Source organism: Rutilus rutilus (genome assembly GCF_951802725.1).
Source record: "Rutilus rutilus genome assembly, chromosome: 13".
Taxonomy (NCBI): Eukaryota; Metazoa; Chordata; class Actinopteri; order Cypriniformes; family Leuciscidae; genus Rutilus; species Rutilus rutilus.
Window position 1 is genome coordinate 6,846,499 of NC_140218.1, and position 18,544 is coordinate 6,865,042.

At 37.8% G+C, this 18,544-nt stretch overlaps 2 protein-coding genes across 3 annotated transcripts; one reads left to right on the forward strand and one right to left on the reverse strand.

Annotated features, from left to right (window-relative positions):
* Window positions 1–2,078: 2,078 nt before the first annotated feature.
* Window positions 2,079–16,090, reverse strand: LOC311302621 (E3 ubiquitin-protein ligase TRIM39-like). 2 transcript variants are annotated; one of them, XM_084428616.1, is made up of 7 exons: window positions 15,956–16,090; window positions 11,223–11,779; window positions 10,131–10,226; window positions 9,772–10,005; window positions 5,433–5,580; window positions 3,332–3,358; window positions 2,079–3,229 (listed from the first exon to the last, which is right to left on the reverse strand). In XM_084428616.1, the coding sequence occupies exons 2-7, from the start codon at window positions 11,775–11,777 to the stop codon at window positions 2,688–2,690; spliced, it is 1,602 nt and encodes a 533-aa protein (XP_084284742.1). In that variant the 5' UTR covers window positions 11,778–11,779; window positions 15,956–16,090; the 3' UTR covers window positions 2,079–2,687. The 2 variants fall into 2 exon arrangements, with proteins under 2 accessions (XP_084284742.1, XP_084284743.1); XM_084428617.1 differs by having other exon boundaries at window positions 2,085–3,229; window positions 10,131–10,190.
* On the forward strand, window positions 12,061–18,504 carry LOC311302648 (protein-glutamine gamma-glutamyltransferase K-like). The gene is made up of 4 exons (XM_084428656.1): window positions 12,061–12,278; window positions 17,724–17,884; window positions 18,073–18,179; window positions 18,332–18,504. The coding sequence occupies exons 2-4, from the start codon at window positions 17,762–17,764 to the stop codon at window positions 18,492–18,494; spliced, it is 393 nt and encodes a 130-aa protein (XP_084284782.1). The 5' UTR covers window positions 12,061–12,278; window positions 17,724–17,761; the 3' UTR covers window positions 18,495–18,504.
* Window positions 18,505–18,544: the final 40 nt, after the last annotated feature.

An 18,544-nucleotide genomic window follows, 5' to 3' on the forward strand; every position in this document is an offset into this window, starting at 1 on the left:
ATTGCAGCTTGATAGAAACGACACACTAAACATGAATCACAGTGAAATCCTCTGTGATTTCCTGGTTCTTGTACAAAGGTAAAACAAAGGTAAAACAAAACAATTGTTATGTTTATTTAATGTGTATTGATATAAAATTAAAATTTTAAAGACTTTAACAAGAGGATAGAACTCTACAGGGTAAGTTGTGTTATTACATTTTTAAAAAGTGCGGTCCTTTACAAAATGAGCTTAAATCCGTAAAATTTAACCCTTAATATTCCTTGAAAACATTATTTTCTTAGTTATTGGCAAAAAAAATGTACTGTATTTGATATTCACATACCAGTTTGACTGAGTTTTTCATTTAGTGACTGTAAAACTGTAAAAGGCGGCTGTTGTTTATTGCTGTTTTGTTGTCCGAAATCCCCCCCACCCCCGTAAATAGGGCACTATTAGAGTTGCTGCGTATACGGACCAGTACGTGCTTGTCTAGTAGCGGCTGTTTGAAGCGGCCCAGCGCAAGACGTACTGCTATCAACTCAAGGCAGTTGATGTGCCAATCCAGTTGGGGTCCCGTCCAAATACCCAAAGCTGTACGTGGCACCCCAGCCGGTGGTGGAGGCATCCGTGGAGACAATAGCATGCCTGGACACTTGGAAAAACCGAAATGCAAGGTCTGACCATGGGCTGAAGGTTTGGTGACAGGCCGGGGTGATTTTCACACCCATCTCGGGACTCGCCCGTGAAGCCAGTGCAGAAGCGGCCTCATATGAAACAATCCTGTGGCTGCGGATGCCATATGACCCAGGAGCCTCTGGAAAAGTTTCAGTGGGTCCGCTGTCCTGCTCTTGAGTGAATTCAAGCAGTTTAACACCGACTGAGCACGTTCCTCAGTGAGTCGCGCTGTCTGGTTGACCGAGTCCATCTCCATACGGAGAAAAGAGATCCTCTGCACAGGGGAGAGTTCGCTCTTTTCCCAGTTGACCCGAAGCCGAAACTGGCTGAGGTGACTGAGCACCAGGTCCCTGTGTTCTCACAACTGGGTGAGTATGAGCCGTTCGTCAAGGTAGTTGAGGATGCGAACACCATGTTCTCTCATAGGAACATGAGAGAACATGTCACAATGCAACACTTACCTGGCTCCACGGTTGGGCAGGGGGCGCGTGAGAAGGCACCCCGTTTTCATCCGCACCCTCCTGTGACCCTGAGATAAAGCTGCTATTTTAATGATAAGCAACAGGCAAAAAAAAAAGAAAATACAGACACATTTTTTGTGTGTACAATCTACAAATTAGCCACAATGCAGCAAAAAGTGCACAGCAATGAAGGGGTGACACTCTAAAATATCAAGAGTGCAAAATAGACCCCCCCCCCCTCCATATTTTCATATTTTCTGACGTCATATAATGCTTAAGTGAGGAACAGACTACATCTATTCTCTCTATCTTAGATCTCAAATATCAAGATCACGTTCCAGAACCCGCCGTTCCAAGTGTTGAAGAACGTTTTGTTCCATATAGAGGGATTTTGGTTATGCAGTGTCAGAAAGATCCAGTATGGGTAAGACTTTCAGTGTTTAACAGCAGTTTAATTTCAGCTGTGATGTGTTCATGCACTGTAGATATGCTTCAAAACATAAATTGTACTGCATTAAATATGATATTTAAAGAGTGAAGCTTCCAGAGAGTTGATATTGTCTTTGTGTCTGTCAGTGATGTGGAGAAGCTTGCGACGGTTACACTGATGGAGAAGTTTGTTCCCACCGTCTCCGGCTCTCAGAAGCTCCTGGCATCGATGGACTGCCGTCAGCTCACTCAGGTGCACGGATTCACTGATATTGTGCTCAAACCAAAGTCAAAAACACTGTCATTGTGAAGCCTTCTAATGCTCTCGCTTCTCTTGAAGAATATGTAGTTTGAAGGATCATCTGCATTGAATAATAATTCTGTATTTTCATTCACAGCTGATGTAAGTCAACATTAAAGATCCTCCATGTTTAATTCATATCCTGTCTGTTTGCTGTAAAATTCATCTAGATATTCATGTGTATTTGCATAATTAGAAAGCTGTTTAGTTTATACACAATATCAGTTATAGAATTGAACACTTGTCTTTATTCAGATGCTGCAGTTATTACAATATACACCAAAAATCACAATATTTCACAAGTAAACCAGTGTTCACAGCTGGACGAGGAGGGAGAGAGAGAGAGAGAGAGAGAGAGAGAGAGAGAGAGAGAGAGAGAGAGAGAGAGAGAGAGAGAGAGAGAGAGAGAGAGAGAATGGCTTCAGAGATTTCCTTACAAAATAACATGTACCATGTTTGGAAATGTAGTATATCATGTAGAATTTCATAACATAATGTTAAATCATATTATGTAAAATGTCATAAAAGATTTGAAAAGCGAAAGCAAAGTATTAATAAAAGTTAAAAGCAAACAAATAATTGTGTTGATTAGAAATTATAGACTTGTAATAAATTGGCCATTCAAGTGTAACTGATGAAATATTTTTTTCACACAACATAACTCACACTTTAATTATAGTTGATGTTTTGTCAGTGACTGATTTTTGAGGCCTGAATATACAGTTCTTTTTTAGCACTTGTACACATTTTGTCACATATTGTTAGTAAAAACTTCTTGATTGTGTGATTTATTTATTTTTAATATAAAAACAGTAATCTTTTCAGATTTGTTTTTTATTTTAACCGACAGGAGTGATGATCAGTGGGTTTGAGTCTTCATCTTCATCGTTATTGCATGGGCTGAAAAATGGATAGAGTTTGTCAGTGAAAGTCTGACCAGTGAAAGAGTAGATATGAGATCTGGACTCCACGTCATAAAAAGAGACCAGACCCTCCTCATAATCCACAAACACACCAACCTTCTCAGGTTTCACTCTCAGAGATAAAGAGACAGATGGACTTTCACAAGCTTCATATTCATTTTCATTCCTCAGTATCACAGTCCAGTATCCATCCTCAGGACTCAGTGTGATCTCCCCCTTCTTCCTGTCAATGGATTCTCTGGCCACTCCTAAATCCCACTTAGTCTTTCCCTTCACCTGCACCTCATAGTAAAATCTCCCTGAACTGAATCCCTGCTTTGCCAGAACAAACAAACTCTTATCAAATCTCTTTGGGTTTTCTGGGACGTCCTGCTCAAAGTCTCCATCACTGACTTGTTTTCCATCATCAGACAGGATGAGATATGGATTCACTGTATCAGGATCCAGAGTCACATCCACTGAGAGAGATCAGACATTATCAATCAAATTGAACAGTATATAATAAAGATTAACACAGTATTGTCAGTGTATTGAAGAAAATGGTGTCAGTCACACTGTACCTGCAAACTTCTGCACAAACTTCAACCCTGTGGACACAGATGACAATATAATGATGAATTATTCATAGGACTAATATCAGTGAGTTTCTCTCCACTGGCAGCATCAGTGGCATGTAAATGTTGTTTGTAAAACAATGCAGAATGTGTTTACAGTAAATAAACTTACAATGGAGATCTATGGGACAAATTTAATGAGGATTTCACTCTCATACTGTGTTTGTCTCCTGTTTCCTGTCTTGGTGTTTAGGGGTCAATATGGCAAACATTTATAATGATTGTATAAAAATAAACAAGTTTACTTCTCATCTAAACATTTATGCTTTGTTTATATGAAATATTACATTTTTATGAATTCAAAATTAAATACTGAGTCGTTTCTTGATATTGATCTTGGTGTTAGAGGCAGAATTCTGCTTTCTGCTGGTTAGAGAAAAATATGCAGTGAATATAGTTTTAGAAAAAAGTGTAATGATCATATACATCCAGCAGAAGCCCATAGAGATCTATTCATTTTCTGGAGGTGGCTAACTGCTCTTATTACAGCTTTTGTGGTGTATATTTTGTGAATATATATATTTAAAAAGTTTAAATACATTAAACCAGTATATTTCTTTAATTATCAAAGTTTGTTGTTGTTGTTTGAGGTATGTTGTCGTGTTTTTGCAATGCCACATGTATTTATGCCACACAAGTTGCCACTAAAAGTCAAGACTTGATTGTAATCACATATTATTTATTTCAATAATCCAAATGTATAAAAATAATTAACTTTAGAACAAGAAATGAATCAGCATAAGCAGATATGAAAAGGCTTGAAGAGTGAACAGAGTGTGTGTGTGTGTGTGTGTGTGTGTGTGTGTGTGTGTGTGTGTGTGTGTGTGTGTGTGTGTGTGTGTGTGTGTGTGTGTGTGTGTGTGTGTGTGTGATCATGTTTGATCACAAATTTTTATTTTTCCATTAATGTTATATTTTTGGGTTAGGATTATTAAATATCAATTTCTATTTTAAACTTTTTTGTATTCACTCTGCCTGTTTAATTCAGCCACACATGTTTTTGTGCCCATTACTGGATTTCCATTACACATGTACACACGTTACATCCTTCCCTTGTTGTTAAAGTAAAACTGCTTTAACACGAGTTTACAAGGATAGAACTTTACAGGGTTAGTAATGTTATTACATTTTTGAAACAGTGCGGTCCTTTACAAACTGAACTTAAAGGAATAGTTCACTTTGAAATTAAATTTTGGTATGTTTTAGCTTACCTCAAGGGCATCCAAGATGTAGGTGTCTTTTTTTCCGCAGAAGTTTCAATTTTGATTTTTTTAGGTCAAACCGTTCTTGTCTGTCAGTCATATAATGCAGGTCTATGGTCACTGTCTCAAAGCACAAGCACAGAGTCCAAATTAAAACAATTCCCCATCGTCCAAATTAAACAATTCCCCATCGTAAGTACACATTGATGGCCTAAAGACACGAAACGAGCGGTTTGTGTGAGAAAACGACCAGTATTTATATCGTTGTTATCTCTTGAACACAGCACACGTCCAAATGATCTGACGGCGCGGGCGGGTATAGATATATACATAGATGTCGCCTTCGCTACTGCAGTTCATTGGAACGAAACCGTAGCCAAGGCGACATCTATGTATATATCTATACCCGCCCGCGCCCTCAGATCATTTGGACGCGGCTGTGTTCAAGAGATAACAACGATATAAATACTGTTCGTTTTCTCACACAAACCGCTCGTTTCGTGTCTTAGGCCATCAATGTGTACTTACGATGGGGAATTGTTTCATTTGGACGATGGGGAATTGTTTTAATTTGGACTTCTCTGTGCATGCTCTTTGAGACAGTGACCATAGACCTGCATGAAATGACTGACAGACAAGAACGGTTTGACCTAAAAATATCAAAATTGAAACTTCTGCGGAAAAAAGACACCTACATCTTGGATGCCCTTGAGGTAAGATAAAACATACCAAAATTTATTTTCAAAGTGAACTATCCCTTTAAATTGGATTGAACCCATAATATTCCTTCAAAACATTATTTTCTTAGTTAATGAAAAAATCTACTGTATATGATATTCACATACCAGTTTGAGTGAGTTTTTCATTCAGTGTCTCTAGAGTTATCTTCAGTTCAGTCAGAGCTCTATGCAGAGAGTTCACATTCACATCAGAGTCAATCCTGATCTCAGTCCAGTTCTTGGTGTGTGGACAAGTGTCCAGGGATGAGCTCATCTACAGCAGGAGAGAGAGAAGACTGTTAAATATGTTAATTTTTATGTTTATAGTTGGGTTCATACAGATTCTGTAAAATGAAATTCCAGGACTTTCAAGGACTTTTCAAGCACTACTTTTTTGGATTTCAAGGACTTCAAACAGCACTTATCAAACAATATCTTTATTATTTTTATAAATTACATATATATGGTATCACTAATTCACTTCATAGAGATCAATCCATTGACCAGCGCTGTCAGGCATGTGAAATCCCCTTAACCATTGAAAGGATATTGAAACAGATTTCCATGAATATATGATTGACCTGAAGAATGAAAGTTGTATTATATACTTATCATATACTTAATATCAGCTAATAATATAATAATAGCTCTATATCGCAGACGGGCTGCAGCATTAATTTTGCGTGAAACGATTTTATTTTTTCAACAACAAAAAAATCAAAATATTTTTAATTAGTGATTTACAGATACCACTTTTTGCAGAACGAGCCCAATACCGATACTTTAATTTTTGGTACTCGCCGATACCGATCCCTGAATTTTCACTGCATTTGTAATTTTTAAATGTAGTGGTAGATAAACCAAAAGAATATAAATCATATTAGTTGGCTTAATATGTTTATCAAATATATATTTCCTTCAGTTATTTTCATGCTTAATTAAGCCTGCTAAAATGCATTGTTTGAGCTTCTGTTACTGTCACTCTTCATTCTGCTCTATCATATTTTATCTTTCATTTAATAGCACAGCACATATTTAGACGAGAGCAGATGTCACTCTTGCCTGTCTTCAAAACTTGAGAGCCCTGCCTTTGTTTACTAGGATTAGAGCCCGACCGATAAACGATTTTTAAGGCCGATACCGATACAAATATTTGGTGATTTAAAAATCCGATATTCCGATATATCGGCCGATATATATATTTTTAAAAAATCCAGAAACGCGTAACAAAACATGAACAGATTTTCCCTAACATTAGTTATTTGTAGTTATTTAAAGGGATACTCCACTTTTTTTGGAAATAGGCTCATTTTACAACTCCCCCAGAGTTAAACAGATGAGTTTTACCGTTTTAGAATCCATTCAGCCGAACTCCGGGTCTAACGGTACAACTTTTAGCATAGCTTAGCATAGATCATTGATTCAGACGAGTCCAGTAGCATTTCTTTCAAAATGACCAAAGAGTTTCAATATTTTTCCTATTTAAAACTTGACTCTTCTGTAGTTAAACCGTGTACTAAGATCGACAGAAAATGAAAAGTTGCGATTTTCTAAGCCTATATGGCTAGGAACTACTCTCATTCCGGCATAATAATCAAGGAACTGTGCGGCCGTACCATGGGTGCAGCAGGCGTAATGATATGACGCAGCGCCTAAAAATAGTCCCCAGCTCGGTAACTTCTTCCAACGTGACCGGGACTAAGTTTGTCTAACCTATTACACCTATTTTCAGGCGCTGCGTCATATCATTACGCCTGCTGGACTCATGGTACAGCCGCACAGTTCCTTGATTATTACGCTGGAATGAGAGTAGTTCCTAGCCATATAGGCTTAGAAAATCGCAACTTTTCATTTTCCGTCAATCTTAGTACACGGTTTAACTACAGAAGAGTCAAGTTTTAAATAGGAAAAATATTGAAACTCTTTGGTCATTTTGAAAGAAATGCTACTGGACTCGTCTGAATCAATGATCTGTGCTAAGCTATGCTAAAAGTGGTACCGTCAGACCCGGAGTTCGGCTGAATGGATTCTAAAACGGTAAAACTCATCTGTTTAACTCTGGGGGAGTTGTAAAATGAGCATATTTCCGAAAAAAGTGGAGTATCCCTTTAAGAGTCCTCAGCCTTACTAAAATAATATGATAATGCAGTTTAAAAATAAACTTATTTTTTTTTAAATTAACTTTATTGTCACAACAGAACAGAATATATTAAAGTTATGATAAATATAATGTATATTAAAAATATAAACTTAAGATATGAAACTTAAAGTCCTTTGAACAAAAAAAAATCAACTATTATTATTAATATTGACAGTAATAATTTAAATAAAATCAATGATGATGATATTATTATTATCATCATCATTTGTATTATTATTAAACAAGACAAAGGTCACTCCTAATTCTATCCATCTATTCCATCAAGCTACAACAAACCATTTTCAATCATAATTTGCTGCCTGCCTTCTAAAATCTACTACTTAGTGATGCACTAAATACATTATGTGACTCGTTAAAGGACAATTCCGGTGAAAAATGAACCTAGGGGTAATTAACACATGGTCACCGAGTCGATCGTTCCCTGGGATGCGTTTTCATGAAAATCGAATGTAAAGAGTTTTATCTCTAAAAACAGATTAGCTTATAACGCTAGTATATGTGGCACAGAGTAAGTAAAAGTAAATCGCTAGTTAATACCACTAACAAGGCTCAAAATAGCCTCACACTAATACGGTAGCATAGCCTAATGAGGGTCCCTACATGCATTGAGAACTTTGTAAGTGTACAGACAGTTTAATAAGAAGATACTTTATAAAGACAGTACATTACGCGTTTACAGGCATTCGTCATCTTGGAAAACAGTCTCGACTAGTCGAACCACAAACGCCGTGCTAAGTTAGATTTCACAAACGTAATTCCTATCGACCAGCTCACTTAGCACGGCATTCGTGACTCGATTAGTCAAGACTGTTTTCCAAGATGACGAATGCCTGTAAACGCGTAATGTACTGTCTTTATAAAGTATCTTCTTATTAAACTGTCTGTACACTTACAAAGTTCTCAATGCATGTAGGGACCCTCATTATGCTACCGTGTTAGTGTGAGGCTATTTTGAGCCTTGTTAGTGGTATTAACTAGCGATTTACTTTTACTTACTCTGTGCCACATATACTAGCGTTATAAGCTAATCTGGTTTTAGAGATAAAACTCTTTACATTCGATTTTCATGAAAACGCATCCCAGGGAACGATCGACTCGGTAACCATGTGTTAATTACCCCTAGGTTCATTTTGTTCACCGGAATTGTCCTTTAATGCTGCGGCTAAACGAAGTCAGCAACGCACAAAGCTAACTTTTATGCACAGGCTATGTTTGATACTTTTTCTCTATGTCTAAATGTTCACTCCTCGCGTGCCTAACTTACGTTTTACAATGCAGGGACTGGAACTACAGATAAGCTAGTTATAAATACAGTAATCATTACTTTATTTAGGCAGAATAAGTTCGTTGTGATTTCCAAGCTCATTGATGTTAGCAGTCTTCCTTGTAGAGTGCCCTCTGGTGGACAAACTATGCAGCGCCAACACTCATAACATGGTGTTTCGTCCGTTTTTATTTTATTTTTTAAATATTCATTTATCGTCCATTATAAATGCCGATACCGATAGTTTGGAAAATGCCTAATATCGGCCGATAATATCGGCCTGCCGATATATCGGTTGGGCTCTAACTAGGATACTCACCAAGACGGGCGTTTTTACATAATTTTGTGTGACTTCGGTTTATTTTCTTTGCCATTGACATCCGACTGAACTACAAACTTTCCTCTGATGTCTGTTTAAAGGGGTGTGCTTGACCAGCTCGCGCGTCTGTGCGTCTGTTTCAATCCACCGCGCGTTTTTCTCTCATCAGCTCGCACACCACAGCTATGTGTTACTATATTGCGTTTAATATTCCACTAATAAGATACATTTACTTCATAGACATTACAACCTTCTTTTTTATCCCCATTATACTCTCTGCCATGAGTGTTTCTTTGTCTGGACACACACACTGTACACACGCTGCCAGGGCCTACGAGTAGGCCTAGCCTATGAGCTCGGTATCGGTGCATCATCCCTATTTTTAATAATTCATGCACTTTTCAAGTACCTCTTCAAAAATATGGCTGTTTTCCAGGACTTAAATTTCAAAAAGTCAAATTCAAGTACTTCAAGCACTTTTAAGCACCTTGTAGGCCTACATGTTTGTACGTTGTATGTTCGTATGTTTCACACAGTATAGCTACCTTTCAAACACAGCTAACTCATTTTTCAAATTTGACTTTATTACCATTTTATTACCTTTTGTACAATTTCTAACAGACTGTTACAAATACAATGTTCAAGCAGCTCATCATGTTTGTGAACAGAGAGTTTGTCCTGTAATATTGTACATGATGACTGATGAGAGATGTTGACAGACCTGTATGAGATGGAGATGATCTTCAGTGTGTGAGAGCTGCTCCAGCTCAGTGTTTCTCCTCTTCAGCTCAGTGATTTCCTGATGCAGCTCTTTAATGAGATCTTCAGCCTGTTTCTCTGCTGCTTTCTGCTGTTCCTCCATCATCTTCAGCTGCTCAGACTGACATCTCTCAATGGAGCGGATCAGATCAGTGAAGAGCTCAACACTGGAGGATTTCTCTTTCTCTGTGTTTCTCTGATAAATCAGAACAAATAGAAGATATGTCTATTAAGTTTTATATGTTTAATTGAGAACCTTTATTAAGCAGATTGAAATATTATAATACATGATCAATTTTACAATGTTTTAACTTCACTCACCTTTCTCAGCTCCACTGAGTGCTGGATCTCTTGAATCTTCTTTATTCTGTCCTGGATCATCTGCTGCACATCAGTTTGTCTCTTAGCCAGATGATTCTACATACAGAGAAAAACACATAACTTTATCCTCTGAAAAAAATCATATTAAAAGTGGCTGGAAATGTCTTCATTTTGGCATTGAGAGTGTTGACATAGAAAGGCATAAATCCGAGTCTGAGAATGTGAACAGCTCCAGGGAGAACGTCACGGGTTGCCATCTCTTAATTAAGATGGAGTGCCCTTAATCTCCACAAGATTCTCCTGACGCCTGGGCTTTTATATTATGGACCTCATTTCTCAGTATCCTTTTTATCTGTTCTCATGATTGTGTGATTTCGTTCATCTGTGTATGATTACCGTTGTTAAAGTCTGCCAATTTAAGCCCTGTATTTTCATTCTCACTTTGCATTGTCATGTTTTGTGTTACACTGCTATTCTGAGTGCCTGTATCCTGGTTTATCTTCTCTTGTCTTGGTCTTGTTCTTCTGCCCATTGTCCTCGATATACTTATTTGCCTGTGATTTTGGACTACCGTACGTTTGGATTGTTTGCTATATGGTTTTGACCCTATGCCTGTTATATGGATTACGATTCTAGATTTTCCCAATAAAGCTGCATTTGGATCTTTAACCCAAGTCTCGGAGTAGATCATGACACACCATGGCGTGAACGCAGCATAGCTCATTGTTTTGGTTCAGGAGGAACTGTAAAAGACAGCTGCTGTTTGTTCGTGGTGCTCAGTGACTGTGTCCGAAATCGCCCCCTTTACCCTTAAATAGGGTAATGTTTGATGGGATAGCCATTCGTAGTGCTGTCTGAAACGATAGTGGACGTTACTGAGTGCACTCATTCAATCCCACAATGCACCGCAATAATGAGTGTACAACCGATGTACGCTCAATGGCTAGAGAATACCCATAATGCACTGATTGATCATATCATTTTTTGACAGTGTGCTTCAGGGAATTTCATTTTGTAACATCAGCCAATGTGTCATCCATATAAGTTTATAAAGCTTATAAAGGTTTAAGTGTTTTGTCTGTAACTCTTTACCTTCTTCTCTCGACTCTCCTCCTCTATAGGAACAGTGTTGTGAGTCCTGTGTTCTCCTTCAGTGCAGGACAGACAAACACACGTCTGGTCATCTCTGCAGAACAGCTCCAGAGGTCTCTCGTGTTTCTGGCATATATAATCCTCCAGATTTTCCACAGCGTTGATCAGTGTGTGTTTCTTTAGACGTGGGACTCTGAGATGAGGCTCCAGATGAGTCTCACAGTAAGAGCTTTGACACATCAGGCAGGTCTTCACTGCTTTCTGCTTTCTTCCATCACAGATGTCACAGAACACCTCAGATTCTCCTGGATTGAGCTTCTCCTTAAAGTGTTGCACAACCTCTCTGAGTGTTGTATTAATCTTGAGCTCAGGTCTTCTGCTGAATTTTTCTTTACAGAGTGGACAGAAGCAGGTCTGTGAGTTCGGCCAGCACTTGATCAGGCAGGTTCTGCAGAAGTTGTGTCCACATGGAGTGGTGACTGGATCAGTGAACACTTCCAGACAGATGGAGCACTGGAGCTCCTCATTTAGTGCTGGACCACTGGAGGATGCCATGGCTGACAAAACAATGACAATATATCATATACATTGCTGGAAAGAGCAACTTTCATAATACAAGTTATGTGCACTGACTGAATATTTTAGTTTGTGTTCTAAAATGGATGTTGCATGGTTAAAAACTAAAACCTATAACAACTTAAACAATGAACCACTGTCAAGCAGTCAAACCAGCCATTCGTGCCTTAAAAAGGCATATGAGACAGCATTTTCTGAAAGGAAGCTCCTCCAACACTAACTCTAACCTCACTGAGCTATAAGCTCCGCCTCTAACTTCCAGTCTGAGACTGCTGGCCTTAAAGGCCCCGATATTCTTCAAGCGAAATCGAAAAACGAACTGATGGGATGTCATTTTGAACAAAATCAGGCCAAAACGAACTTCCTTTGGAGTTTGTTTTTGGAGTTCGAAACGGCTTGCCAAAGGAACTTTCCGGAAAACTTCGCTTCGGCTGCAAAACGCTTTTGTACTACCATTGGCCTGTGGCGATTACGTAATAGGTGTGCACAGAGGATCTGCCTTCTTTGACGTGGCAATCTTTTCTGGCTCAGGAAAGAGATTCTGTTTCTGTTGAATCCGTATATCATGAACACTCTCTGGAGAGCTGCTTTATAGTAGAAAATGAAGTAAAGCTGCTTGATTTTAAGCAATCTATTGTATTAAGTGCAATATAAATAAACCTGACGAGACTAGATTGGTGAATTGCAGAGCTTGTGCAAACATATCCACGTTGCTATGAAGATGCTTTTCTTATGCTTTATTTAAAAAAAAAAAAAGCTTGCTGTTTTCTGAATTTTGTGGTGTATTTATCTTGTTATTGAGAGGCAAAAGCGCACGGCACATATTTACATTTTCATCTAATTGTCGCTCTCAGCAGTGTGGATGCCGTTGAATGTTCGCTAACAGTCTCTCGCTGGTCACGTATTTCGAACTTCGTTTTACCCCTAAACGAAGAACTAAAAAGATCTTCGCTGTGAGTATATCGAGGACTTGATGCTTCAGATGACTGTGGTTAGATCTATTGGGCTGCAGAAGAAGAATATAAGGCCCTTAGCCAGCCTAGTTTTCACCCTCATTTTGTATTTAATTATGAGGTTCAAATACTTAATTTTGGTGACACTTTATGCACTAATTAATTTGTGCTGGATTAGCTTGTCTGCTGGTATCTTAACGAGCAAACTTCTTGTTGCACCATATTTATTAACTACAATGTTGTCCAATTGCTTATCAGTTCAAACACGGTGTGGAGTCCACTATTTCCATTAGTTTCATTATCTGAAAAACGCTTGTAAATTATTTTGCATGATGAATAACCAACTTTCTCACAAATTCATATGACAGACCTACTAAGCTTCTTTTTTTTAAAGTGTTTTTGTTTTGAATTTTTAAAGAATTCACTCAATTTAAATTAACATTTGTAGGATCACTAACTTATAATTTGTCAGCAAACTAAGTTTGTTTTAAAGGGTAAAGGTGCTTTATTTATTTGGGCTATATCCACACCATAGGCGTCGATTTGTAGATTTCGTCATTTAGTCATTTTTAACTTAACGTCCATAATAATTGGACTTTGGGTTAGATTTTTTTGACAGTTTTCAGTGGTTAGGAGGAGCAATATGAGAGAGAAAATTGGGGATCATTGATCGTTGTTTAGGTACATTAAACCACATTAAGCTTTTTTCCTTACAAGGCTCTAATGAAGCAGAAACGCTTAATGTCAGATTACGTCCATAATTTGACTTTTGGTTCGATTATTTTTTTTTTGCCCGTTTTCAATGGTTATGAGGAGCATTGGAGCAATATAATTTGGTAATCATTGTTTAGGTACATTAAACCACGTCATGTCATATTGTCAACATGGTAGGCTACTTATGAAGCAGAATAGTGGGTCATAGTCTAATGCTTTTTGAAAACTTAGGGCTTTCTTCTTCATAAAACGAGTCGGACATCATCACATTTTTGTATACATTTTTATTTATTTACATTAGTAAGCTACAGGACATCGTCTTTCAAAACATGACCTGCGCGAAAGAGAAAAAAATGAATGCGTCATTGTACCCAGCACTTCTGAAAATGCACTTCCAAATGCATCTCTGTCTCTGTCCCCAGCACATTTCAAAACCAAACCAAACAACGCCCATGATCCACACACACACACACACACACACACACACACACACACACACACACAAGCTAGGTAGGGGGGTTGGTAGAAATGCACCCCCGAGAAAGTTTTGATTTCTCTGATCTACATATGTGCATTTCAAGACATTTGAAGGCAAAAAAAAATCGACTTTGACTGTCTTATTGATTTTCGATTACTTTTTTTAATTACTGATATTTAGCCTATTTTTATTAATCATTTTCTTAGACAAGTTAATTTACTGAAGGCTACGAACGCTTGGTATTCATTCACAAAATGTAAACATTCGTTATTAATCTTATGCCTAGTATGATGAAAACGGCTTCGTTAATGTTTCGTATCCCCTCACAATAACAGTTGCTAATTATAACTGACCTGAACATGAATCGGGTGAATTATATAGGCCTATTTTCAATTCAAAATGGAAAAATTAGACAAAAGTTTATTAGTTTGCCTGATTATTTTTGACGGTCGTTTAACATTTCTATCCTAAAACTATGGAAGCTTGTTTCCGCCACAAAATAAAATAAAATAAAAGATAATTGCGACTTTTTATCTCACAATTGCGAGTTTACATCTCGCAATTCTGACTTTATTTCTCAGAATTGCGAGATATAAAGTCAGAATTGCGTGTTTTAAAGTCGCAATTGCGTGTTATAAAGTCAGAATTCTGAGATATAAAGTCAGAATTGCGTGTTATAAAGTCAGAATTCTGACTTTTTTTCTCGCAATTGCGACTTTATATCACGCAATTCTGACTTTATATCTCAGCATTCTGACTTTATATCTCAGAATTCTGACTTTATATCACGCAATTGGGAGATATAAAGTCAGAATTGCATGATATAAAGTCGCAATTGCGAGAAAAAAAGTCAGAATTCTGAGATATAAAGTCAGAATTGCGTGTTATAAAGTCAGAATTCTGACTTTTTTTCTCGCAATTGCGACTTTATATCACGCAATTCTGACTTTATATCTCAGAATTCTGACTTTATATCTCAGAATTCTGACTTTATATCACGCAATTGGGAGATATAAAGTCAGAATTGCATGATATAAAGTCGCAATTGCGTGTTATAAAGTCAGAATTGTGAGATATAAACTATTCTGAGGTAAAAAAAAAAAAAAAAAAAGTCCGTCTTTTTTCCCCCTTAGAATTGGACTTTATATCTCACAATTCTGAGAAAAGATGTCAGAATTGCGAGATATAAACTCGCAATTATGTGTTATAAAGTCAGAATTGCGTGATATAAAGTCAGAATTCTGAGATATAAAGTCAGAATTGCGTGATATAAAGTCGCAATTGCGAGAAAAAAAGTCAGAATTCTGACTTTATAAGACGCAATTGCGACTTTATATCTCGCAATTCTGACTTTATATCTCAGAATTCTGACTTTATATCACGCAATTCTGACTTTATATCTCAGAATTCTGACTTTATTTCACGCAATTCTGACTTTATATCTCGCAATTCTGAGAAATAAAGTCAGAATTGCGAGATGTAAACTCGCAATTGTGAGATAAAAAGTCGCAATTATCTTTCATTTTTTTTATTTTGTGGCGGAAACAAGCTTCCATATAAAACAGCTGTCAGATATGAAGTGTTTAATTTAGCTACTTGCGTCTTATTTCAGGTTCAGTGAACATTAAGTCCACCTACTTTGATTTGATTGGTCATCTCAAATATTTTGACATTGATGAGTGATTACAGACCAATGAGCCAGCTCAGATGAGATGATCTTGGTGCAGTAGTGTTAATACTATAATTAAGAAATTATTTCACAATATTAATTATATATCACCTCAGGAAAATGCTTTTGGCAGTGAGGAAGAGGGTCGTTCCAACTACCGGTTTTTCTTTCATTCATTTTGTCACCAGTCAAAGTACTTCCTGGTTCTAAAGTCTCTAAAGTGTGACTTTGACTTTTGATTTTTGATTTCAGCCAAAAAATAACAGTACTTTTACCAACAATCTGATGCTGCTTCCAAATGCTACCAAACTACTGAACTAGCTCTTATATTTCCATCTCTTACCTGTGAGTGAATATCAGATCTGGTTGTTAATTTCAGAGTTTCTGAAAATAAATGTTGTTTGAGGAAGCTTCCAGTTCATCTGTACAGTTTCACTTTTACTTGAGTCTTTACTCATCTGCAGTGATGCTGTAGCTCCGCCCATAATCATAAATATGGACCAGTTCCTCATTCATCCCTGCTGAGTGTAAACGGTGCAAGAAACTTTTACAATATAAAGTTACAGTTTACACATTTGCAGCTTGATAGAAACGACACACTAAACATGAATCACAGTGAAATCTTCTGTGATTTCCTGGTTCTTCAAGGTAAAACAATACAAATTTATAAAGCCATTTGAAAAGTAGCCAAAAATTAAATCATGTAAAAATTGTGTGCACAAAGTCTAATATTTCATAAGTTTACATGCATGGCAGTTATTTCTTATAGTTATCAGATTATTAAAGTTTCTTTAATGTGGTTTTCTTTTTTTTATAACATTTGTCTGCTTTGTCAGTACATGTAAAATGGTTTCAAATCACTCAAGAGTTGCTTTTAAAGTCACTTGCTCTTCTTATAATGCTAAACATTATATCCAAAATCAACACGTGTTTCTTTACAATATGTTTTTCGTTATTGTAAAGTGGCATTACCGACAAATGCACTTCACAGCATACAGACCTGACTAATCAATAATAAAACTCATTGTCCTGTTAACTATTTTCATTATAAATCTGTATTAGTCATTGCAGTCATAACATTATATTTATTATTAGGGCAAGTGATCGCAAACTATTTAATTTATTTATGAGCCGTTCGTCGAGGTAGTTGAGGATGTGAACGCCGTGTTCTCTCATAGGAACACGACCTTTGTGAAGACACAAGGCTTCAGGGACAGCCCGAAGGGGAGGACTTTGCTCTGAAATGCCCGACCCTCGAACACAAAGCGACGGAACGGTCTGTGTCGAGGGAGAATTGAGACATGAAAGTATGCGTCCTTCAGGTCGATCACTGCAAACCAGTCTTAGGTACTGATGCATTCGAAAATGCGTTTCTGGATTAACATTTTGAACGGGAGCTTGTGAAGGGCACGATTCAAAACTTAAGGTCCAATATTGGCCGTAACCCACTGCCTTTCTTGGGCACAATGAAGCAAGAACTGTAGAAGCCTGACTTCATATCGGCTGGTGGGACTGGCTCGATCTGGACTGCAATCTCCGCCCGTAAGACAGGAGCATCGCTGGCCAGCATGAGGTGAACTGGATGTCCCTGAACTTGTGGGGATGCTGGGCGAACTGAATCGTGTAGCAGAGTCTGATGGTCCGAATGAGCCAGCAAGATGGGCTGGGGTAGAGGTCTGCTACCCGACCCGAGCCCGACGGGTCCCGAAAAACTCACAGGTTTTGGGTAGGGTTCGGGTCAATGTTTTATGAATACAGAGAATTTTGTATGTGTACAATCTACAAATAACAGCAATGAAGGGGTGACACTCTAAAATATCAAGAGTACCCCCCCCCCCCCACCACCACCACCACCACCCCTCACCACCACACACACACACACATATATGAACTGATGTGACTGTCACACAAAGCAAGTTTTTGCCAATTTTTGCCAAATAAAATCAACAATGCATCCACAATGCAGTTAAAAAATAGACAGCAAGGAAGAGGTTACACTCTAAAAAATAGAGAGTAGAAAACAAACACTCACTCAAACACATACAAAACTACAGTGACACACAGTGTTTTTATTGTTGTCATTAATGCCATGTTCCCTTGTCTCCCTTCAGCCAAGACTATTCCCTGGACTCTGCTGTATAAGGAGTACATGAGTCATCTGGTGGATCAGGGCGCTCTGATGCTCACGGTCACCGGACGGGTCAATCAGACCAAACAGATTCTGGCCACACAGTTCAACTTCAGACTGCGCACACCAGACCTCATTATCACTGTAAGCCAATGAGACACTAGTCTTTATTTGTGATGTATAACAAGCACAAAACAGTTTTAATTGCATTTTGGTTGTATCTGTAAAGTGTCCTAATAGAAGTGAACTATATAATAGTAGTGCACTAGATGATGTTTTCTGAAGTCATATGATGTTTAAGTGAGGAACAGACTATTTACTCTGTATCATAGATCTCAAACGTCAAGATCACGTTCCAGAACCCGCTGTCACAAGTGAGGAACGTTTTGTTCCATATAGAGGGATTGGGAATGCAGAGCGTCAGAAAGATCCAGTATGGGTAAGACTTTCAGTGTTTAACAGCAGTTTAATTTCAGCTGTGATGTGTTCATGCACTGTAGATTTGCTTCAAAACATAAATTGTACTGCATTAAATATGATATTTAAAGAGTGAAGCTTCCAGAGAGTTGATATAGTCTTTGTGTCTGTCAGTGATGTGGAGAAGCTTGCGACGGTTACACTGATGGAGAAGTTTGTTCCCACCGTCTCCGGCTCTCAGAAGCTCCTGGCATCGATGGACTGCCGTCTGCTCACTCAGGTGCACGGATTCACTGATATTGTGCTCAAACCAAAGTCAAAAACACAGTCATTGTGAAGCCTTCTAATGCTCTAACTTCTCTTGAAGAATATGTACTACATTGATTC